We start from the raw sequence: 24,234 nt of genomic DNA on the forward strand, positions 1-24,234 counted from the left end.
AATCTATTTTCTCCGCCGGTTTGTTTCACAAAGACACAGCCGGTCACATGGATGTGCGTGACCACGCAGGCCGTAACGAGGGGTTGACGAAGAGATCGACCTACACCGCTCGAAGCAGGGAGGTGGAACTTCTTGCCCCCATACACAGCGATATATTCTTCCAGGAAAAACTTTTAATTAATGGTTTGGATTTAAAACTACGCTTTATACGGGCAAAGGATGAATTCTGTCTGATGAGGTCCGACGACGTGGCTTACAAATTACAAATAGTGTCGGCGTCCCTATTTGTCAAAAAAGTTTCTGTATTGCCGCCGGTGAGACTGGCTCACGCCCAGACGCTGCTGTCGACCACGGCCAAGTACCCCATCGATAGGGTCTGTCTAAAATCGTTCTCCATACCCGCCGGCTCTCGTGTTTCGAATCAAGAAAATTTGTTTTTAGGAACACTGCCAAAGTCTATCGTTATCGGTATGGTCGACAACGACGCATTTACCGGCTCCTACGAAAAAAATCCATTCGCGTTCAAACATTACAATCTGGAATTCCTAGCAGTCTACGTAGACGGTCAACAATTTCCCACCAAGCCTCTACAACCTAATTTCGATGACGGTTTGGCAGTACGCGAATATTATCAGCTGGCGATGACGACCGGGAGACACCTTAAAGATCGACCGCTCTGTATCGGCCGGAAGGATTACCTGAACGGATACACGCTCTACGCATTTAACTTAACGCCTGACGAGGACTGTGGCCAGCACATTTCCCTGATCAAGTCCGGGAACATCAGAGTCGAAGCTCGTTTCAGACAAGCGCTGCCGAATACCATTAATTTAATCATTTACGGCGTATTCGACAGTCTCATTGAAGTGTCTAACCGCAGACAGGTACTGATTGATCACTACTGAGAGATGAACACGCTACAACTCGCAGCTATCATGGATAAAATAGCATGCAGGGCTCATTTTCTCGGGGTTCTTCCGAGCGATCAACTACCCAAAAAAACGCTGAATATCTTACCGTCGATGGGGATCATTAATACCGACCCGGCTCAATTGCCGGGTGAGCATTGGGTCGCCGTCTATTTAGCCAGAGAGGGGACCGCTTGTTTTTTCGACAGCTTCGGCAATCCGCCCAACAGCCGCCGCTTTCCAATCAGCATCAATAACTTTCTAGCCGTCAACGACGTCGACGTATTATATTCCGACAGACGCGTCCAGGATTATTCATCGGATACCTGCGGACAGCACTGTGTGTTTTTTCTATATCATTTAGCCAGAGGTCGCGACTATAACCATGTGATGAAACTATACACAGATGATTATATTAAAAATGATAAAATGGTGTCCCTCTTTGTCAAGAGATTGAGACCGCATGTTTGTAATGATAAAATGTTATCCTGCATTCACTGCGTGCAGACGTGTTTGATGTATAAATAAAAAAGCTTAAACCATTATATTTCTCATCGTCTTTTATTTAATGCTGACACAAAATCGTTACATTTCCAACCATTGCCCTCGGCCGATAGCCGGCGAGTCTCCGAAATCTGGAGCCAAGCGAGGCGAATATCTCCTAGCCTTTTTTTTATAAGGTCTAACAGGCGTCGATGGGGTGAGAGTGTCGGGTTTACTCTTTAGAGCCGAGTTTCCGAACTCTGGAGCCAGGCGAGGTGAATATCTCTGTGTCTTTTTTTTATAAGGTTCTACAGTTTTACTCTTTAGAGAGTTAATCGCGCGTCTGACCTGTTGATTCGGCACCTTAGAAAAAGGAATGTTTAATTCGGCAAAGGCGCATAGAAACTCTGACCATCCTGGAGGTCTCCGGTCATCCCTAACGTTTTGCTGGGCCGTAACATTTTTCAACAAATCGACCATGTGTGAACCTTGTACGGCTTTACCCCTGAACACAAACTCCCCGGATTCGTTCCATGAGCTTAGTCCTTTAGCTTTAGACATCTTGTCTAATATGTATCTGCTGTTTTTCACACTTCTCGATGGCACGTTCTTCAGAACTTCGTCGACGACAGCCCCCTCAGCTTTACCGTCTTCAACGTTAGCAGCAGGTGGTGATTCGTCTTTATGACCGGGATCAAGATCGGGTAACGAAAGCGTTAAAACACCGCTCTCACGATCCCCCTGTTTAACGATGGTCAAAAACCTGCTCAGGGTATGGCTGTAAAGTTTGAGTTTTTCACTCTTGAGCTTATCCAGTTGATGGTGAGGGACTAAATACATCTTCTCGGCATACTCCATCCTAGCGATTTGCTATCAAGTTCGTGAGAAACGGCAAGGCTACGCTTAGGAGCGGCAACAGGAACCCTCCCTTCTGGTTGAAGACTCATTTCTTGGCCGCTATGCCAATTTTTTTATTGGCTACAAATTTAATATCCGCTTTTCTCTTTTTCAGTTTTTGGTACTGTTGCCTGTTGACCGGAATGACGCCATAGAGGGTGTTTAGAGCCAGTTCGCAGAGCGCTAAAATGAATTCGTCGGATGCCGATTGTAAAATAAGGCGTCGTTGTTTAGGAGTAGCTTTTTCGGCAGATGCTTACAAAGTCTGGCGGACATGGTTATCACGCTCTTCTTTTTTTCGGGATATAAACCACTTGACGCTCTGAAAGCAATCCTGTTCTGAGACGGTACTGCTCCTGAGTTTTTGCTTTATAGTCTATCATTAGATAGCCGAAAGGTCGGTCGACCGCGTCGTGATAACACTCCATAAAGTATTTTGTGTTTCCGGGGTACATTTGACGCCCTAGCATCGCCACTTGATGAACGTCCCGAGGATTTTTAAACAGGATCATATAATTGGCGTTTAAACTGATGGTTCGGCTGGACTTTCCTTGCGCAAATAAATTTTGTACTATGTAAATAGAGCTGAGATTCCTGTGGTGACAGTATTGCGTAAAAACGCGTTGGAGTTCAACGTTAGCGCTAGCTTGCTCCATGAGATCGTCCACCACGAGAAGATTAGCGGTGGTAACAGGCAGTAAATCATCATCATTCAGAGTCTGGGGTATTCCTTGTATAAATTTAATGTCATACAATTGAAGTAAATCATCGTACAAAGTTTGCCAGCAATCATACAACCAAACAATGTTTTCAATTTTCTTGGAAATGATATTCAAACCTTTTTCCAACAAAAGTTTTACAAAATAAGACTTGCCACTATTCGAGGGCCCGGATAAGACACAGCTGAAAGGGGGTTGAAGTCTGAAATCAAAATCGGACACATCCCGAGACCCTCTGTGCATCATCTGATCAGTAGCCATAAGGAAGCGTACTATAGTCGCTTAAAAGCCGACGTTTATTGTAGACGACCTTAAACCATTTAACGACTGATTTGTTGTGTAATGTGAGTGTCTTTTTATTCCTAACAATGTTTTCAGTCTGAGCCAGGATGTATTTGGATCTATCGTACGACGTCACATAGCTGTCAACCAGACCAATCAGGGATTCGAGACAGATAGCTCGGGAATTTTTAGCATTCAAAGTTATACCTTTAGCTTTCATGGAAACTTTGCCTTTGGCCGTCTCTAATCCATACGATTTGGGACCGCTCGAGCAGAAGGTCGTTATATAATCATCTTGGTCTAATTCGTTCGTCAGCTGTCCCAAGTGGTCGCCCAGAGGAGGCTCCCAGTCACCGTCCCTAGACACGAATACGACGCTGTCTGTGTCAGAGTATAGCAGTCGGTCGCCTAGTCTGTCCATCAATTTGTACAATTCCAGTCGGGCGTGCGCGGTGGTGAAAGCGCCTACAAAAACATTCACGTTGTGCGCCTTGCAAACATCGTCTTTGTCGGGTTTATGCTGGACGAGAGCTACATCATCTGAAATGAATGAGAAATAGGCCAACGTGTCGGTATTACCAAAAACAATTCTGGTGAAATCTTCGGGCTCGCTCACCAGAATCGTTTGAGGTAAGTTCGGTCTCAAAGAGAAGCGCCCCCACAAGCTACTGAGAATTAATTTTGTGATAGCCCTTTGGGCTGCATTGTACTTGATTTTTTCCGGATCGAGTTGAATACCCTCTTTTTCAAAATAGTCACGGATGTAAGCCTCTTTCTCAGCATCCGTGACGACGTTCGAAGGGTACCCCGACGCTTGTTGTTTCAAACGCAAGAAGGTTTTTACGTATTCGGCAAACAACGTGTCTGACCGCTGTGGAAAATGCCAAACCTCGTCTATCTTGGCTATCACATAGCCCTTCTCGATGGCTTTTAAAAGCTCGATACTGACCCAACAGCCCGAGAGCGATCTTTCCTGGTCCGTGTAGGTACAGCTCGAGGTCTGGTTTTGGTCCTGGGCACAGGTTCTACATAGCGGAAACATGAGTTTTCCTTGGCATCTGTAAGGGAGAACCGGGTGCAGTAAGTTACGGGGAGAGTAGACGGTGGCTTTGATAAGTCCGTAATAGTTTTCAATCGGTTCAAAATCTGCGAAAATGATTTCAGGGTGTTCGATCGGATAGCTTTTCCTGGCCTGGCAGAAAGGATACAGACTGGTGAAATCCAGATAGCTTATTTTCTCATCGCCACTCACTTTGTGGTATAGTTTATAGGCGTTCGTTCGGCCTCCGTAAAGCGCATCACGAGGATTCAATCTCTCTGGGGCGGAATAATTGGCCATAAATTCTATCACAGAGGGATCGGTCTTTTTCATGCGGTTCCATTCGCATTCCCAAAGAACCTCGATTTGCAAACCGTACGCGTTCCGGAGAATTTCAACTTTGTCGTAAAACTGGTTCCTGAGAACCCCGTAGGGTACTCCGGACAGGGGGTGCACCTGATTGGGTTCAAAGCGACAGCAGTGCCCGTGGAAGATGCACCCCGCGTATTCTAAGCCGTGCCTGACGCCGTCCTGCTCGTAGTAGCCGTCTAAAAAGTACTTACCGATCGATACTTCGCCGTGGTTTACGGCGTGGTGAACGTCCACGTTTCGAGTCTTTTTTATATACTCGAGCCATTCGATCGAACCGCTGGAGTAGGACTTATTCTGATGGATGTAGGCTATGTTATGAGTCAGGGCGAGCGTGTTTCTGGCGAGATAATGTGTTTTGACCCCCATCGCGCAGCTGGCGAGCGTCGTGAACCCAAAAGGGTCGAGTTGGGTACAGTCTAAGAAAGACGCCCTGTACTTCATGCATCCTTCGCGCAATAACACGACATCGTTAACGCCGTAGGCGTACAGTTCTTTCTTGAAGTTAAAGAACTTGCCCTTCACCGTGCTGTACCACGCATCAAACTTTTCTCGGTCTTTATCCGACATGTTATCGTAGTTGTAGAACTTTTTGTCGGGGTATGGTCCGACATAGTTCTCATTTTCCACCCTGTTGAAAAGATGGGGGAAGTAGCCTTTTTCAGTCGTCGTTAAGTCTAACGCCGCGGGCATTTTGGCGAGAGCGAATGGGAAAAATGAGTAGCTATCGATGTATCGTTGGGCAAATGCATCATCGTACAACAGAAGTAATTTGCACCCTTGCATTATGACCTCAATCGCGATCCCTGATTTGCAAAAATACTCGAGGATTAGAAAGGCGTCGAATCTGGAGGCGTAATGAGCGATGAAGCAGTAGCCTGTGTATCTAGGTTGTCTGAAGTGGTTGATTAGCTTAGCGATGCAGTCGGTACCGTGAGCAGTAAATTTTTTTGCCTTTGAATGTGATGGCGCAGACAAAATTAGCCACGTGTCGACCATTTTCGTACCGCGTTTCAAAATCGTAGAAGATGTATTTCTCACACGGTTCTTTAGGCTCTAGAGGTTGTATGAAGCATTGATGCTCACCATCGTCCGGCAGATGTTCGCGACAATGCACGCATTTGTCTGGGGCACATATGTTTAACCGTTAAAAATGGCGTAACCGAGTGAAACATTTTGCTCGGTTAAGTGGCGTCAATGGCATGCATTGAATTTAGTTGTAATACATTTTTGCACCACCAGAGACCGCTAGACCAGTTTTCTAATATGAAGCGGGCAAAGAAAGCGCGCGTCCAAGAGTGAAGGCTGTGGGCTGCAGAGCCACAGCTTTACCCCAGCAGTTTTACCCCGCGCATGCGCAGTTTCATCACCCATACAATTTGTATTATGTATTTCCTAAACATGTACTTGCTAATCAAACACTTTATATGAACAAACTACTACTAATCTATAAAACACAATCGGTCTTCCGACCTTTTACTATTGTGTTGATATGCGCGATGGAGAGAGAGCAATACAGCGCTCGTGTTGTTTGAAGGCGGTGAGAGTGCGCGCGCGGCCGGTGCTCTCTCACTGTTTGTTCTTATGCGCCCTGTCCACTGATCTAAATAATTAGTTGTTACGACGACTTATTTGTTCCCTCGTTTGAATAAATCGTGGACACGTTGAACTAATTGCCTCCCTCATTTTGATTTAACGAATTACAACGTGGCCAAAAACAGTTTGATACTATTAATTAGTGAATGCTAAAGACTTATTTTTTGTGAATTGGTGAATATTCAGGTGAATTATTTCGTGGCCACGAATTAATAATACCTCAGCACGTTTTACAAGACCCTTCTCGATCGCAGCGGCAACGAGCACTTTGATCTCTTGATTTAAAAAACAAAACATTTCAGCGCTAGATCGCCAAAAAAAAAAAAAAAACGAACGAAATGAATGCTCTGCTAGTTAACTGGAGATGTTTTGTTTATTTGTATTGGTATTCGTGCCGCGAGATGTTTCAAAAGTGGTGGGGACAATATCGACCTTAGAAAATAGTGGTGGGGACATGTCCCACCCCGCAAATTACGCCTATCTCGGGGTTGCGGCGCGCACACTATGGTTAACCGAGTATTAACCGCTAAGGGCCACGGTTAACGGTTAATGAAAAACTTGAAAACGTGCAGCCCTACTCAAAACATAAGGGAGCCGCGCGCGTGTCTCTGTCCGTGCGTCTGTTTGTGTGTTGTGTGCCTGTATGCGCGCGTGCCTGCAGGCGCGCGCTCTCTCCGTCTGAGCTCTGACCCCCCTCCTTACAGTGGAACTGTGAAGTTTATCTCGCACTAACTAAAGTTGAAAAACATTCTATTCTTTTAAAGGGTTATAAATGAAATGGTTATAAGAAATATACTGAAACCGATTGTTTCAGATAAACAAAATCCATTCGACATTTTTAGAGAGCTGAAGGCGGTGTTTTCACATCACCTTTGTGACCTGCGGCGCTCCAAAAGTCAGTCCCTGTGTGTATGTGTGTGTGTCTATGCATGCCACCGTTCACTCTCGTCTGAATTTACTTCAAAATCATAATATCTTTAAAGATTAAATTAAAACCACCGTATCTCAAACAGGAGTACCTTGTTTTTGACAGTTTTCTGACGGTTCTATCTATGAATTACGCTTGGTCCGCGTCTAGCATCTCTTGTGCCCACGAATTTATGGTGACACGGGTGACCCCGCTCCATTTCCACGTATTTTACAGGTCCATTCATAGAACAAGGATGACACCTAGTGGTCACTCAACACCGATTTCTTTCATATACTTGCGTGTATAAATGCATTTTGATAAGTTCAAAGCATCACTTGCACCAAAACTTTGGAGACTCTCCAAGACAATCACTTCCCCAAAAAATCAACGACTCTTCCAGACAATGGAGAAACATAAGTATTTTCTCATTTCATGCTATGCTGTTTTATTTTACCCAGCTGTTAGTGATTTTTAAATACTATTAATTAATCAAAGTATGTTATTATAGAATATAATATATTCTATAATAAAATATAATATATTCTGTTATTATAGATCTATAATATAAAATTCATAGACAATTGGAAAAGTTTTTGGGGCAAACCTGACCTGTTGAAAAGAGATGGTATTCATCCCTCCTGGGATGGTGCTGCTCTTCTCTCTAGTAATATGGCTCATAGTCTTAGAGCTCAAACATGACAATCTGGGGCTCAGGTCAGGAAGCAGACAGACTGGCTTAACCGACTGTCTGCTAGCGGCCTCGCGTCACCAAGGTCAGATAAATCCTATCACATAGAGCCTCTTTCACCTAGCTATCATCATATAGAGACTGTGTCTGTTCCCCGAATTTGGAAATCCAAAAAACGTTTAAACCCAACTAAGGTTAAAAATTTAATTGATGTTCAACAAATAAAAAACAGCTATAATACAGATGAGCAAATGCTAAAGCTTGGGTTGCTGAATATTCGATCGCTTACTTCAAAAGCACTCGTTGTTAACGATATGATTTCAGATAATAACCTAGATGTGCTGTGTTTGACAGAAACCTGGCTAAAACCAAACGATTACATTACTTTAAATGAATCAACCCCGCAAGATTACTGTTATAAACATGAGCCTCGTCTGAAACGCAAAGGGGGTGGTGTTGCTGTAATTTATAGTAATAGTTTCAATACCACTAAGAAATCAAGTTTTAAATATAATTCTTTTGAAGCATTGGTGCTTAATGTAAAAATATATAGTGTAAACGATAAATCACGTTTGAGATTTGTGCTGGCTACTGTATACAGGCCACCAGGGCACCATACAGACTTTATCAAAGAATTTGCGGACTTTCTATCAGAATTAATATTGACTGCAGATAAAGTACTAATTGTTGGTGATTTTAATATACACATCGATAATGAAAAAGATGCATTGGGATTGGCATTTAAAGACATTGTAAATTCAATTGGAGTTAGACAACACGTGTCAGGACCTACTCATCGTCGTAATCATACTCTAGATCTAATATTATCACACGGAATAGATGTGGATGCCGTTGAAATTCTGCAGCAGAGCGATGACATCTCAGATCATTACCTAGTCTCGTGTAATTTGCATTTAGCCAAGGCTGCAAAGCCGACTCCGTGTTTCAAATATGTGAGACCTATCACTTCTGCTACTAAAGATTGCTTTATTAATAATCTTCCTAATCAGTTTCATCATCTCAGCATCTCAGATAGCTTAGAAGAACTAGATATTACAACAGAAACGTTTAACTCTCTCTTTTCCAGCACTTTAGACACAGTTGCTCCGTTGCGCTTAAAGAAGATTAAAGAAAATAGTCCAACGCCGTGGTACAACGAGCACACTCGGGCCCTTAAGAGAGCAGCCAGAAAAATGGAGCGCAACTGGAAGAAAACAAAACTAGAGGTATTTCGCATTTCATGGAAAGAGAGCTCAATTACTTACAGAGAGGCTTTAAAAGCTGCTAGATCTGCTTATTTTTCAACCCTATTAGAAGAAAATAAACATAATCCTAGGTATTTATTTGAAACGGTGGCTAAACTAACGAAAAATAAAGCTTCAAGCACCGAAGTTTCCAAGCAACACAGCAGTAATGACTTTATGAACTTCTTCACTTATAAGATTGATAATATCAGGGACAAAATTATAACTATGCAACCGTCTACTACAGTATCACATCAGGCAGTGCATTGTAGTCTCCCTGAGGAAAAATTTGATTCATTCGTTGCAATAGGAGAGGAAGAATTTACTAAACTCATTAAATCATCTAAATCTACAACATGTATGTTAGACCCTATACCGACTAAGCTACTGAAAGAAATACTTCCAGAGGTCATAGATCCTCTTCTTAATATCATTAATTCGTCTTTGTCTCTAGGATACGTACCAAAAAACTTTAAGCTGGCTATGATTAAACCGCTTGTTAAAAAAATGCAACTTGATCCTTCAGAATTAGTCAATTACAGGCCGATCTCGAATCTACCTTTTCTGTCAAAGATATTAGAAAAGGCAGTATCCTCACAACTGTGTTCCTTTCTTGAAAGAAATGATATCTGCGAGGATTTCCAGTCAGGATTTAGACCGTACCATAGTACCGAAACAGCTCTCGTTAGAGTCACAAATGATTTGCTCTTATCATCCGATCGTGGTTGTATCTCTCTATTAGTGTTACTTGATCTTAGTGCTGCATTTGACACCATCGACCACAACGTTCTTTTAAATAGATTAGAACATTATGTTGGCATTACGGGAAATGCACTAGCATGGTTTAAATCATACTTATCAGACCGTTATCAGTTTGTAGCAGTAAAAGAGATGTCTCATCGATCACAAGTTCAGTATGGCGTACCACAAGGCTCAGTACTAGGACCGCTGCTGTTCACTCTGTACATGCTACCCTTAGGAGATATCATTAGGAAACATGGCATTAGCTTTCACTGTTATGCCGATGATACTCAGCTCTATATTTCTTCAAAACCTAACGAAACTTATCAATTCACAAAATTAACGGAATGCATAGCAGATATAAAAAATTGGATGACTTGTAATTTCCTACTTCTAAATTCTGAAAAAACAGAGTTTCTAATTATTGGACAAAAAACTTCCTCACGTAATAATCTAGAATACTGTCTAACACTTGATGGCTGCTCTGTTAAGTCTTCGTCGTCGGTTATGAACCTGGGTGTGCTCTTTGATACCAATCTTTCATTTGAAAGTCACGTGTCTAGTATCTGTAAAACTGCATTTTTCCATTTTAAAAATATATCTAAATTACGCCATATGCTCTCATTGACAAATGCGGAACAATTAGTTCATGCGTTCATGACCTCAAGGCTAGATTATTGTAATGCTCTACTAGGTGGTTGCCCTGCACGCTTAATAAACAAACTACAGCTGGTTCAAAACGCAGCAGCTCGAGTTCTTACCAGAACCAGGAAGTATGACCATATTAGCCCAGTTCTGTCAAAACTGCATTGGCTCCCTATTAAACATCGCATAAATTTTAAAATATTGCTGATTACTTACAAAGCACTGAATGGTTTAGCTCCGCAGTACTTGAGCGAGCTCTTAACGCATTATAGTCCGTCACGTCTATTACGATCTCAAAATTCCGGCCAGTTGATTATACCTAGAATATCAAAATCGACTGCTGGCGGTAGATCCTTTTCCTATTTAGCACCAAAACTCTGGAACAGTCTTCCTACCATTGTCCGGGAAGCAGACACACTCTGTCAGTTCAAAGCCAGATTAAAGACACATCTCTTTGACCTAGCTTTCACATAATACATTATAGACTTCTATAATTTAATGTTATGCTGCATAGATTAGGTCAGCCGGAACCGGGAACACTTCCCAAAAATCCTGATGTACTCGTTACATCATGAGAAGAATGGCATCTACGCTAATTTTAGTGTCTGTGTTTATCCCAAGGTTTTTCCTGCAGCCTGCCGGATCCAGGCCGTATCCAGATCTGACGAAGGACCTTCACCTGGACCGATGACAACGCAGTGCTGAAGTGCAAACTAGTCTCTCCCTATGGAGGATCCCACTACCACTCTACAGATAAGGCGTTGTCGGGAAAATTCGTCTCGCGGTCCTACCCCAAAGCAACAAATAAAATAAAATTCCTTATCAAAATTTATAAGGAAAGACAAGTATTTTGTTTAGGCTTGGCTTGTAGGGAATTCCAAACCTGCGTATATTCAAACGCTCATAACTATAGAACCCATTCTAAATGCGCTTGTGAACGCCATCAGCGTTTCTCACAGGTTCGCGTTTAAAGTCTGTGTAGAGAGAATGGTGTCGTCTTAGCGGCCCCTAATTTAATAACAAATGATCATTGCGACGGAACCAAATCAATTAAAACTAACTTTAGATGGAAATAACTTAACTCTGCTGTAAAGCCGAAACAATCTCTGTTACCTTAAATTATACGCTTATCTCTGTAAAGCTGCTTTGAGACAATCTACATTGTTAAAAGCGCTATATAAATGAAGATGACTTGACTTGACTTGACTTATGCTATTTTTTACAGTCTATGATGTTATGGTGTCTTTAAACCATATTATAATTCAATACTGTTTTAAACATCGATTACTGTTTCATCTTCTGTAACGGCTGATTCATTTGAATTATGCTATGGGTTTGATCGGTTGTAACTACCACTAGAGATATTCATTTATATTAAAATTATGATTATGCCATGTCGTCTTTAAACCATCTTACAAGTCACCAATGTTTTAAACATTCATTATGCTATGGGTATTTTATCTGCTGTTAGAGTTTTTTAAATACTATATTCATTTATCATAAAATTATGATTATGCTATGGGGTCTTTAAACCCCATGACAAGCATGCTTTGGTTATTTGATCTGTTGATAGATATATTTTATCTATATTCATTTATCACCAATTATGATTATAGCACGATGTTTTATTTGTCTTAATTTCAGCTCAAAACTGTTTTGTATGAAAAAAGACTTTTATTATGAAAACACGTGTCATCATGTTGTTACTTGCGACTTAGCTTTTAGCTGCTAACAATGCTACAATTCAGTTTGCTATGTATATGCTTACAGAAAAACAATTCTGATCCTATTAAATCGACGTTTTGCTACCGCGTTATCCGTTTGTCATGCATGAACACGACATCGAGGGCTGTTAGCTATGACGGCAAATCAATGCCAATAATAAACGAGCGCACAACTGATGCGGGCGCGCGCGGTAAATGACTTCCGCGAGAGGATAACAGATCTACACACGAAGAAACGGGAACTCGCGAGCTCATTCAAAACCTGCGCGCGCGCATAACATCATCTCTGCACGCAATACAAGCCCTCGCGCGCGCGCATGATCATTCCCCACGCGCTCGCGCTTGATCTGCTCTCGCCTGCTGCTTTTGCTCGCTCGAACAATTTTATTTTTGGCAGTCGAGGGGCGGGACTTACTGTTTTAATAACCTCAAATGTCACTGGTTACTTTTCCCCTTTTCCAGAAATCAGTTGCGATTGGACGCCTGTCCAATGACTCGTAATTCACTTGACATGAGACATCACTTCATTTGTTTTATTTATTGTGGTTTATTGATGTGTGATGTGATTTAATGCATTGTTAATACAGAATAGATTCTTACCAGATACTTTATTAACAGAAAGTCTTATTGCATTGTGTCGTTAAGAGATATTTAGGCTAGACTAATGACATACATTTTTAGGTAATATAAGTGGTTAATTATGTTTTCTATTGAATGCAAAAGGGGTTCTGGCTTCTCAAGTTAAGATACAGTAGCCTACACAGCATGAATTAGCTTACATATGCCTTTTCAGAATTTGCTACAAAATATAGAGGAACAAAATTAAACCCAGCAAATTAGATATTAAAATATTATATAGTGATCTTAACCATCTAACTAATAACCTAATAAGAGAAAGTATGAGGCAAGTACAGTACACCATATAAATGATTACACCCCATCTGAACATAACATATCTTTAAAAAAAAATGTCCTAGATAAAGAAAAAAAATCTGAATTTGATGGGTTTCAGAGGGGTGTAATTATTTATGCCTTGTACTGTATCTTGAGAAGCCAGAATCCCTTTTACATTTAATAGAAAATATAATAAACCACTCAAAACTGACATAATAGTAATACACAGGATGATAACAAAAAGCTTACACAACAACTCTTGAATATTGATATAAACAAGTAATGTATCTTTCATCCAAAGCCCTTGTTATATTAGCAACTATTTAATGGTCACGTTTTACATTTCTGAGGTTCACAGAACTAATATAATTTTGGTTGGGTAAACGTAAATAGTGATGAATGGGAGTATAGTGGTAATGTAGTGGTGATATACAGCAAATACAGGTGAAACTCGAAAAGTTAAAACATCATGCAAAAGTAAAAAATTAGAAACAAATTCAAAATTAGAATATTGTGAAAAGGTTTTCATAAACTGTAAGCCATAATCATCAAAATTATAACAAATAAAGGCTTGAAATATCTCACTTTGCATGTAATGAGTCTATATAATATATTAGTTTCACCAAATTAGTTTCACCTTGTAAGCTGAAATAAATAAACTTTTGCACATTAACTTATTCTAATTTTTCGAGTTTCACTTGTATGACTTTACATTCCCGTTTTTCTCCAATTTCTTTAAGATATTTTAATGCCAATATCACAAATCACAGTGTTATAAATATAAAATGTAAAAATGTATACAAATTTGGGTCAATTTGCAATGCTAATAACCATGGAAATGCGTCATAGTCTGTAGCCTAAATATCTCTTAACAATACAATGCAACAAGACTTTCTGTTAATAAAGTTATCTGGTAAGAATCTATTCTCTATTAACAATGCATTAAATTACATTACACATCAATAAACCACAATAAATAAAACAAATGAAGTGATGTCTCATGTCTCAAGTCAAGTGAATTACGAGTCATTGGACAGGCGTCCAATCGCAACTGACTTCTGGAAAAGGGGAAAAGTAACCAATGACATTTGAGGTTATTAAAACAGTAAGTCCCACCCCTCGACTGCCAAAAATAAAATTGTTCGAGCGAGCAAAAGCAGCAGGCGAGAGCAGATCAAGCGCGAGCGCGTGGGGAATGATCATGCGCGCGCGCGAGGGCTTGTATTGCGTGCAGAGATGATGTTATGCGCGCGCGCAGGGTTTGAATGAGCTCGCGAGTTCCCGTTTCTTCGCGTGTAGATCTGTTATCCTCTCGCGGAAGTCATTTACCGCGCGCGCCCGCATCAGTTGTGCGCTCGTTTATAATTGGCATTGATTTGCCGTCATAGTTAGCGCTCCCGATGAGCAATGCATGAGTTCTAGCTTAGCATCATATGCTAGTTGCTAACTGGTGTTAAATCGGATCGCTATCTTCTATCAAACTAGTTTCTCCAACGCATCCGATTCACAAGACAGATCGATTTGTTTTGATATAATTTGGTAGAATATTTTAAAACATAAAAGTTTGTTTCAGTCACTTTCTTAAACACACATGTTATGGATACACAACCCAACTAGCTCTCCGGCTCCACCAGATGGCCCGGAGTGTAAACTACATCCTGTTATAGTGAAATTTAGCCCCTACAGGTTCGGAGTAGATATGACAGGCTGTTATAGTGAAATTGAAACAGCCATCTATCGGGCTGTATGTATTATGATGCATGTTTCAATGTAGAAATAGCTGGCTGTTTGGTCTGAAAAGCATTTAAAATGTGATGTATATTTGTAATTTTTAAATTATTTGATTTAGGATGTTATTAATTATTTTCTATTTGTTATAAAAGTTCACCATCTGTTTTATCACAGGTTCAAATATTGAGCAGCAAGCCTTTGACGCTATTAACACATGTAAGTACGTATTAACTATTCTTTTTATAAATTAAAATTAACGTATTTTAATTTTGTCTTTTTATAAATTGAAAGCATTTTAATTTTGTTTTGTTTTTTATAAATTGAAAGCATTTTAATTTTTGTATTGTTTTAATTCACAGTGGCCGCTCGGGCTGTTGATCCAGACAGCGCCGCCAATGGTAAAACAAGATTTTTCAAGATATGAGAAATCAAAATTTTAGATTTCTTTTATGCTTATGAGAAATCAAATTTTATTTTTAGATTTCATACAATTTATCACCCAACCCGGCTTCATCGATCTCACGCAAGATGGCGATGAAAACCCAACCATTGTCATAACTGATCGTCCCCCATACCCACTCCGGCGCACGTCGAGAATCCAATAGGATCCAACGACGAACCACTTCCTGGACCCAGCGGCGAACCAGCCAGAAAGAAGACTAGAAAACCGAATCGTCCCACCTCGCCGGTCAGTCCTGGACCAACCGGCGAACCACCAAGAAAGACTTATCGTTTTACAGCGGTGGTCCGACCTGAACCGAGCGGCGAACTACCAAGAAAGACTTATCGTTTTTCCCCGGCGATCAGTCCTGAGAGCTCTCCAGAGAGGAAAACTCTTTGTCTGACACCACCAAGCAGCCCGCCCACCAGTCCTGAGACCACCTTCTTTCATGGTAAGAACATCTACATTATTTGCATTTAAACTCCGGCAGAGTCACTCCGTTAAGATTTTTTATTTGTTACACACAGCTGACTCGAGTAGAAGCCATAAGGATGACGTGACTACCTGGGGTACGTCTCACCTCGATGCTTGGGACCAGAGTTCTTGGACGAGCGAGCCTGGCGAGGTGTCAACCAGCCACGCGGGTCAAACACCGTACCCTTGTAGATCACCGTCGTCGGAAGAAGTAGAAGTGGAAGAAGTGCCGGCGCCTCAGTCGGCTGATGAACCATTCGATGATGCACCTCCGACACATAGGCTCATTAATTTGATAGAATCATTGGGTCAAGAGTTTCGCGACGCGCAGGTTGACATAAACAACAGATACATCGAACTTTGTGGCGTACAAGATGACATTAACAACAAATTGATTGCGTTGCACAGTCAGTCTCGTGACAGACAAATCGAAACCCATAGCAGATTAGACGCATTGCGCGGTGAGCTCCGTGCCTATCACCTCGAGACACGCAGCCGATTCGATGCGCAGGATCGCTTTATTCAGGCCAATGAAATTCAGGCGTCAATGGTATGAGATCAACGACTGAACAGCGGTTTGATAGAAATGATCGTATGTTGAGCCAATACCAACGGGAATTGGTGCTCATTTTGCATCACCTTATTCTCACCATCATAGATGAGACGACGGAGTCAAATTGAATATAGATGTATTCCGAGTAATTCTTATATTGCACGTTTTGTAATATTCCATCTATACTTTGTTTACATATAATCTGATATTTCATTTGTTTTATACTCTGATTTTGTAATAGTTCATTTATACTTTGTTTACATATAATTTTATATTTCATTTATACTCTGATTTTGCAATAGTTCATTTATACTTTTTATACTTTGTTTACATATAATCTGATATTTCAAGTAATTCTTATATTGCACGGTTGCTATGATTTTGTAATAGTTCATTTATACTATATGAAATTTGCAATAGTTCATTTATACTTTTTATACTTTTTATACTTTGTTTACATATAATGTGATATTTCATGAATGTTTTTATACTCTGATTTTGTAATATTTCATCTATACTTTGTTTACATATAATCTGATATTTCAAGTAATTCATATATGCACGGCTGCTATGATTTTGTAATAGTTCATATATGCTTTTTTATACTATATAAATTTGCAATAGTTTATGTATGCTTGTTTTAACTCTATGATTTTGTAATAGTACGTGTTTTGGTCTGAAATCTAAAAATGGACGGGTCAGACGACGCAGACTTATGCCAATCAGACCAATCCTCCACAGAGCTGTCACCGGACGAGATTGAAATGCTAAGTATACTGTCCGATTCTTTAGAACAGTATTTGTTTAATCTAGAATCCCCTGCTATGTTGGATCTTTTTGAATTAGCTGTAAATCCAAATATGAATTTGTTTGATCCTCTGCTAAGCCTAGACAACGACCCCGTTGTACAACATGGCGGTGTTTTAAACAGCCCACCATCTACCGACGCTGAACACCCTGACGGTAATGATACTTCACAATCGCCCACATCAGGTAATGTTGACCCTACTACACAGACTCGATTAAGCCGCACAGACATTGACAGGTTAATTTGCAAGGGTGGGGACGTTAACGGATATCATGTTTTACCACGACCTCGTTTCAATAGCGTGACGTTGAGAAGGACTACGAATCTGAGAAAGATTAACTCTTCAGATTTGGCCTCTTATCATACCCGCCTACACGACATGCTGACTGGAATTGTGAATTTCGCTAGGGAATTTGACCATGCACCGGTGATTAATATCACATTGACGGCTTCCAGCTTACAGACGCCCGTCAGTGCCATTTTAACTCACGGTAATAATTACGACGTGGACGGGTTTATGGATCAAATCGAAAAAGTTTTGCAGAGCAACGACCGGTTATGATCTGACCAAACCGTATAATTTGAAGCTTCCCTAGCCATGAACAGACAAGGCGGGGGCCGACGAAAACTCACGGACCTCGCTGTAGACCAGGTGATCAAAAGAAAAAAGACGAGTTTATTCTCCCCCACCAATATTTCAAATAATTTGTGCTTCTCCATCTGTCTAGCCAGATTTCTTAACCCCCAACACCCCGAGAGCGAGTTAGAAAAACTGGCTACCGTCATCCAAAACAGCGTCGGCTTCTCAATCCAAGACCGAATCGGTCTCGGCGACATAGCCTCGTTTGAACGAGTGCTAGGCATTAAAATCGTCGTATTTCACAGATCTAATGCCTTGGTCTTAGAAACCTACAAAAACTCTGACGAACCCCACCCAAAAACGGTCTTCCTGTATCTCCACAACGACCACTACTACATGATAACGAGTTTGACGGCATTCATCGGTTCGGATTACGTGTGTCCATTTTGCTATAAATCTTACAGCGACCGCAGACACCATCGTTGTAAGCACGCATGCAACATCTGTTTTGACTCGGAAAGTTACATGTTTCCTGTAAGAATCATACACTGCCCCGATTGCTTGAGGTACTGTAAATCGGCTTATTGTTTCGAAATGCATAAAAAAAACCCACCTCCCGGTCAGGAATACCCGGCCTGTGATATGATCAAATACTGCAAACTATGTAACAGACGTTTTGAGACAGGGTAAGCTCATTCAGGAAAAACAGTGTTTTCAACACTTTTAATCATTTGTAAACATTATTACAACTTTTTAACTTTGAAAATCATTTTATCCCTAACAAAACATTGACCATGTCTCATTCTGATCGTCGATTCAGAGAGAGTCCAACAGATGGAGCTGCGAGCCCGTTTCATCCGTGGTAGGTTCTCTCTAAAATAATAAGGTAAGACAATTTATTTTATAAAGCTGAATGAATTGGTTTTAAAAGAACAGAATATTTTTCAACCTTAGTTTAATTGCTTTAGATTATATATTTTATATTATACACTTTTAAAAACAACTTTAGCATGATAATTTATATTATATACATTATATAAAGGATAGGATGTTTTACATAGGAATGTGAAATAACTAAATGTTTTTTCAACCTTAAATTGTTTTAGATTATACACTGTTAAAGAGCAGAATGTTTATGTAATTTTTATCTAAAACTAAAATAATTGGTTTTAGTAGCTTTTTTATTTTATATACTTTTATTCATCTAAAACTAAAATAATTGGTTTTAGTAGCTTTTTATTTTATATGCTTTTATTCATCTAAAACTAAAATAATTGGTTTCAATGTATATTTTATTTTAAAGGATGTGAAGTTTTTGTGTGACATACGCTTTTCAGTTTCACTGCGGTGGGGGCGCAGGCACAAGCCATATAACCACACATGCACACACACACATAACCACACACGCACACACATATAACTGGGACAAAGTTCAAACAACCGTCAAAAACATCTGTTCAAATATAACTAAAACTACCCGTCAAAATTATGATTCAGTCCTAGCTAGGTCATAGTTCAAAACTAACTGTCAAAAAACATGATCGATAGGCTAGCAGGGTCAATAGGTTAATCCCATGACCTCATTCCGGAAGTTCACCCATCAATCATAAAGGTCACCGGAAGTTCAACCTGCCAAAAGGTCAAAGGTCAAAGTCGTAAATCATTTTGACACAAGGTCCCCTATAAGTACTACTACTGAAGATATTTTGAAAAATGTCTGTAACCAAACAGTTGACTTCCATAGTATTTTTTTTTTCCTACTATGAAAGTCAGTGGGGTTCATCAACTGTTTGGTTACAGACATTTTTCAAAATATCTTCTTTTGTGTTCAGCAGAAAAAAGAAATTCATACAGGTTTGAAACAACTTGAGGGTGAGTAAATGATGACAGAATTTTCATTTTTGGGTGAACTATCCCTTTAATATCAATGTGCTTTGATTTACAACTACAATTTAAAGGGATACTCCACTTTTTTAGGAAATAGGCTTATTTTACAACTCCCCCAGAGTTAAACAATTGAGTTTTACCGTTTTCAAATCCATTCAGCCGATCTCCGGGTCTGGCGGTAGCACTTTTAGCATAGCTTAGCATATATCATTGAATCGGACAAGACCATTAGCATCTCTCTTAAAAAAAATGACCAAAGAGTTTCGATATTTTTCCTATTAAAAACTTGACTCTTCTGTAGTCACATCGTGTACTAAGACCGACGGAAAATGAAAAGTTGCGATTTTCTAGGCTGATATGGCTAGGAACTATACTCTCATTCCTGCGTAATAATCAAGAAACTTTGCTGCCGTACCATGAGTCCAGCAGACGTAATGATATGACGCAGGATTGTTCCAGTGCACCTATGCAGCCATTCTGGAGGTGGGGGGGAAAGCAAAAGAATCCTAAAATTCTCGGGCCAGCAGCATGTGTCCAAATTTTAATCTTAACTGTTCTATTTCATCAGAAACGATCTGAAAACAGGGCTTTAAGTGTAAAATACCGAACTTGTCCTTTATTGCCAGCAACACGTCTCAAAAATAAGCTTGGATGGATTCAACAAAAGGCTGGAAAAGATAAAGATAAAGAAGAGACAACAAAAGAAGAGATGCAGTCTCTCTCTTTATACGTTCAATTCTGTGTAGTTATAATGTTGCATTGTATGTTTGTCTGAATCAGAAAGAGAACTCCGGCTCTACCAGATGCTGGAAGAGATAAAGGGTCAAGTCAGGCAGAATACGCTCCTCCTTCAGGCCATTATGCGAAGAGAGAATGCAGCTGAAGTTGTAAATGAGGAGTTTCAGTTTCCATTAAGGAGCATGACAGGCATAAAAGATCTGGAGGATAGGCTGTCAAACAGAGACACACAACGTTCTCTGGTAAATTCTAATGATGTTCTGTTACTTCACTTAAAAGAATACAAACATTGTAGAGATCTAGACCTGATTTACTGCTGCTTAACACATTTTTTTTTTTTTCATAGACAATATATCTTACCAGCTTGGGTGGAACATCTGCCAAAGACATTGTCCACAGAATCATGAGGGAAATAATAACCAATGAGTTGGCCAACAATTTTAATTGGCAAGGGAGAGGACAGAAGAGCCCATTTTCTACACTCTTGCTAGCAAAAGTTGTCATAGGTGATATGTTTTAAAAAACATTCAAAACTTAGACATAACTTTGAAATAGCAAAAACAACTCCTTACATATAATGCACATAATGTGTCATTGAATGAAATACAATGCAAGTCAATGAAAGAATGCCAATTAATCCACTAATCATACAGAACTCAACAAAATACACCTCAGATATGATCTGTCTGCTAACCCTTTCTCTGTTGAATTTTCTTTAATTTCATGCTGACAGATGCAGCCAAAAAACAAGGAACAAAAGTGGTGGAAGCCGAGGAAAAAATAAAAACCTGGCTGAAGTATAGTGGAGACCGAAATGGAGGAAGAAAAAAAAGAGCAACAGAAAAAGGTACACAAGCCCTCTTTAAGGCTGATCAAATATGTTATTAATTATTATTACATGGCTTGGCTGAATTCCAGTGTAGAATGCAGTCTGTTATTTCTTGATAACAGACCGCTGCGAAGTATAACAGACCGTTGCCATGAAAAACAGCGCGTTGCTATGGACGCGGAACGGACAATTTTCTTTGCCGGAAGCAATACAATCATTTTTAAATCAATAAACTCCTTTTTAAATCAATAATTCATGGCAAATTATTTATTTATTTTGTAGGTAGCCATGTAATAAGCGGGATAATGTATAGAGAGGCGGTCGTTATAGCGAATAACACCCTCCTGTTCAGCCTGTCGGGGTTGTTATTCGCTATAACGACCGCCTCTCTATACATTATCCCTTACTTATATATATATTAATATATAAGTTTTAAGTAATTTACATTTTGATAATTACTATATTTTTTCTTTAACACAGAAAAGCAGATGCCTCAAGCAGATTCCAGCAGCTGTGAAAGTGAATGTAGGTGTCTTCCAATGATTGTTTTTTCTTCCTCTGTCTAACCCCACCGCTAAACAGAATTTCATGTATTTCATCTAGGCGTACACTGCATTAAGATGTATAAAAAATTTGTTACCCCAACATGATAAATTTCTTGCAGAAAACTTTTTTTTCTGTTTTGGGTTGTGTAATTAAAATAGAACAACACATCTTAAATGTTCTAAAAAGTTGTTTGTATTTTGTTGTTTTTTTTACAGGAGTATATGCTGCTACTTCTCCTCTGCTCCGTCTTCATCATCAGAGCCACACACAATCTCTAATTCACTTCAAATTCACTTGAAAATCTGCAGAATGTATCTGTATATAATGTCTATATAATGAGTTAATTTTGTTACCAATAAATAGGTTCTATATCCAATTCAGTTTGTTTGTTGTGCCGTCTCTTAATGCAATTCAACAATGAAAAGCCTATTTATTTATAAGTTTGCAGATTTACTATTTATGAAGTTGGCAGATGGTTAAAATAGGCTATATTTTTTTATTTGTTTGAAGGTCTGCTGGCTGTCCAATGACATGGTTGGCCCAACGTTGGCCCAATGTTGTTTTAGTGGTTTTTAAGTTGGCAGAAGGATGGTAAGGTATTTTTTAGGCTGGCAGAAGGTCTGCTGGCCATCCAATAACATGGTTGGCCCAATGTTGTTTTAGTGGTTTTTAAGTTGGCAGAAGGTTGGTAAGGTATTTTTTAGGTTGTCAGAAGGTCTGCTGGCCGTCCAATAGCATGGTTGGCCCAACGTTGGCCCAACGGACAAAATTACGTTGGGCCAACGTCAGCACCCAACGTTGGCCCAACACAACAACAGACGTCAGGCCAACGTTGGGCCAACGTCTGTTTGCTACCTGGGGACAGTTCTCCGTTACGGACATGAGCGTTGCTCTGAAAGCGGCACTAAAAGACTGCTTTAAAACTTTCACAGATACCTCAAACAGAAAGCACAAAGCCTTTCTTTAAAGTGAATTTCGTTTTGTATTAATTGTATCTTAGGGACTGTTCATTTTTTATTTAAGGGGCCACCGGAGGAGTTTTGAGATCTGTTGTCAAAAAAGACATGACCCTCCCTTCGCCAGCAATAAATTTGTCTATGACCCTCCAAAATGATTGTGAAAAAAGGCATGACCCTCCCCGATAATTTATTGATTAGCCTACTTCTGTACTGGTTTGCGCTTGGCAAAGATGTTCAGAAAGCCATTGTTTTTTTGTTTTTTTTTAAACCATAAACTCTTGCTTTCTCATCTTACTAGGGCTGTAACGATAGACCAAACCTACGATTCGGTTCGTATCACGATTTTTGATTTTAGATTTGAAAAAAAATCATGTTTTCGGTGCTGATGCGGTGTGACTCGTTCAACATGTGGGTGGCCCTGCCAACAAAGCATCTAAAAGCTGTCACAAAGAACCGGCAAAAGTAATGATTATTAATATGTCAAATATAGCAAGGAGACATTTTAATTGTTTATTAATAAACAAGTGTTTTCTGTGTCGACTGCAAAGATGAAGTTGACGATGCGTTGCGATCTTTCGCAGAACGCGCCAGAGAGAAATGCACATTTCATAAGCAGAAAGCAGTCTGTTTTCCTTCGTTTTAAATTGTTCTGTTTAAAAGTAGACATTTCAAGCTTTCTATATATTTCTCAGGTCTGTGAGGCAAGTATAAATTGGTATTAAATGCATTTTCTGAGAATTTATATTTCAAGTTTTGACTGCAAATGTCACGTCCATAACACTGGAATCGCCCAATTTTAACGAATTTATCCTCAACTAGTTTTTGTGGTGTAGGTCTACGTATTTTATTATGTTAACTTAAATAATACTAATAGTAATTTAAAGATGTGGTAGCCCTACATCTTACACATAGTGGAAACAAAATAAGAATGGAAACTAAAATATGGTAGTATCACGCTACAGCGCACATTCTATCAGCTGCAGTTCTGGCGCCTCAGTCCCAATACTGTAAAACTCGAGGTAGGCTACATTCACATCATATGTTAATGCAGCGGTAGAGTTACATTCACATGACACTGTGCACTTATTCGCAATCACAAAAGTTCATTATTTGCTCGTGCTTTAAAGCTTTGCCGGGTAAACATTTCATTGGCATTCTGTTCTGACATGATGCACTTTTTCTAAGTGCGAACTGAAGTGTGTGCGCACTGTCAAACAGCGCCAAACTGGATTTTTGTTGGGTCAGACCCATCTGATATCGAAGGGGGACTGATAACGCAAGATCAACATGGAGCTAAATGGAAAAAAAATAGCACCAAACAAGCCACTTTGAAATGTTGCTGTTTTCATGAATATAAAAGTTGGGTGACCCTCCCCCTAGACTAAAAAAAGTTGGATGACCCTTCATTTTAATCAATATTTCATCAACCAATTGCCTGGATTTAATAAGAAGTAAATATAGCAGACAATAATCACCGAGGCGCCAGCGCGTGAACTGCAGCTGGTCTCATAAATGAACGCCCGTTTCACACATAGCCTACTCTGTTTG

At 39.9% G+C, this 24,234-nt stretch overlaps 1 protein-coding gene across 6 annotated transcripts; it reads left to right on the plus strand.

Moving 5' to 3' along the window:
- Positions 1-14,264: 14,264 nt before the first annotated feature.
- LOC308695055 (uncharacterized protein) lies at positions 14,265-22,108 on the plus strand. 6 transcript variants are annotated; one of them, XM_081372979.1, is made up of 11 exons: positions 14,265-14,825; positions 15,045-15,086; positions 15,230-15,268; positions 15,351-15,763; positions 15,840-17,332; positions 18,548-18,589; positions 20,395-20,594; positions 20,699-20,858; positions 21,086-21,199; positions 21,662-21,706; positions 21,943-22,108. In XM_081372979.1, coding segments are annotated over exons 5-11 (867 nt in total). In that variant the 5' UTR covers positions 14,265-14,825; positions 15,045-15,086; positions 15,230-15,268; positions 15,351-15,763; positions 15,840-17,028; the 3' UTR covers positions 21,945-22,108. The 6 variants fall into 6 exon arrangements, with proteins under 6 accessions (XP_081229105.1, XP_081229109.1, XP_081229110.1 ...); XM_081372984.1 differs by lacking the exon at positions 18,548-18,589 and having other exon boundaries at positions 14,284-14,950; positions 15,840-16,336; positions 17,003-17,332; XM_081372980.1 differs by having other exon boundaries at positions 14,301-14,950.
- The last annotated feature ends 2,126 nt before the right edge of the window (positions 22,109-24,234 follow it).

This window comes from Scardinius erythrophthalmus (assembly GCF_964197995.2).
Source record: "Scardinius erythrophthalmus genome assembly, chromosome: 8".
NCBI classification, from domain to species: Eukaryota; Metazoa; Chordata; class Actinopteri; order Cypriniformes; family Leuciscidae; genus Scardinius; species Scardinius erythrophthalmus.

Coding starts and splice junctions, on each gene's coding strand:
- LOC308695055 (XM_081372979.1), top strand. CDS start 17,029: ATGGACGGGTCAGACGACGCAGACTTATGCCAATCAGACCAATCCTCC. Junction 20,595..20,698: donor GAGACACACAACGTTCTCTG/GTAAATTCTAAT, acceptor TTTTTTTCATAG/ACAATATATCTTACCAGCTT. Junction 20,859..21,085: donor GCTAGCAAAAGTTGTCATAG/GTGATATGTTTT, acceptor TCATGCTGACAG/ATGCAGCCAAAAAACAAGGA.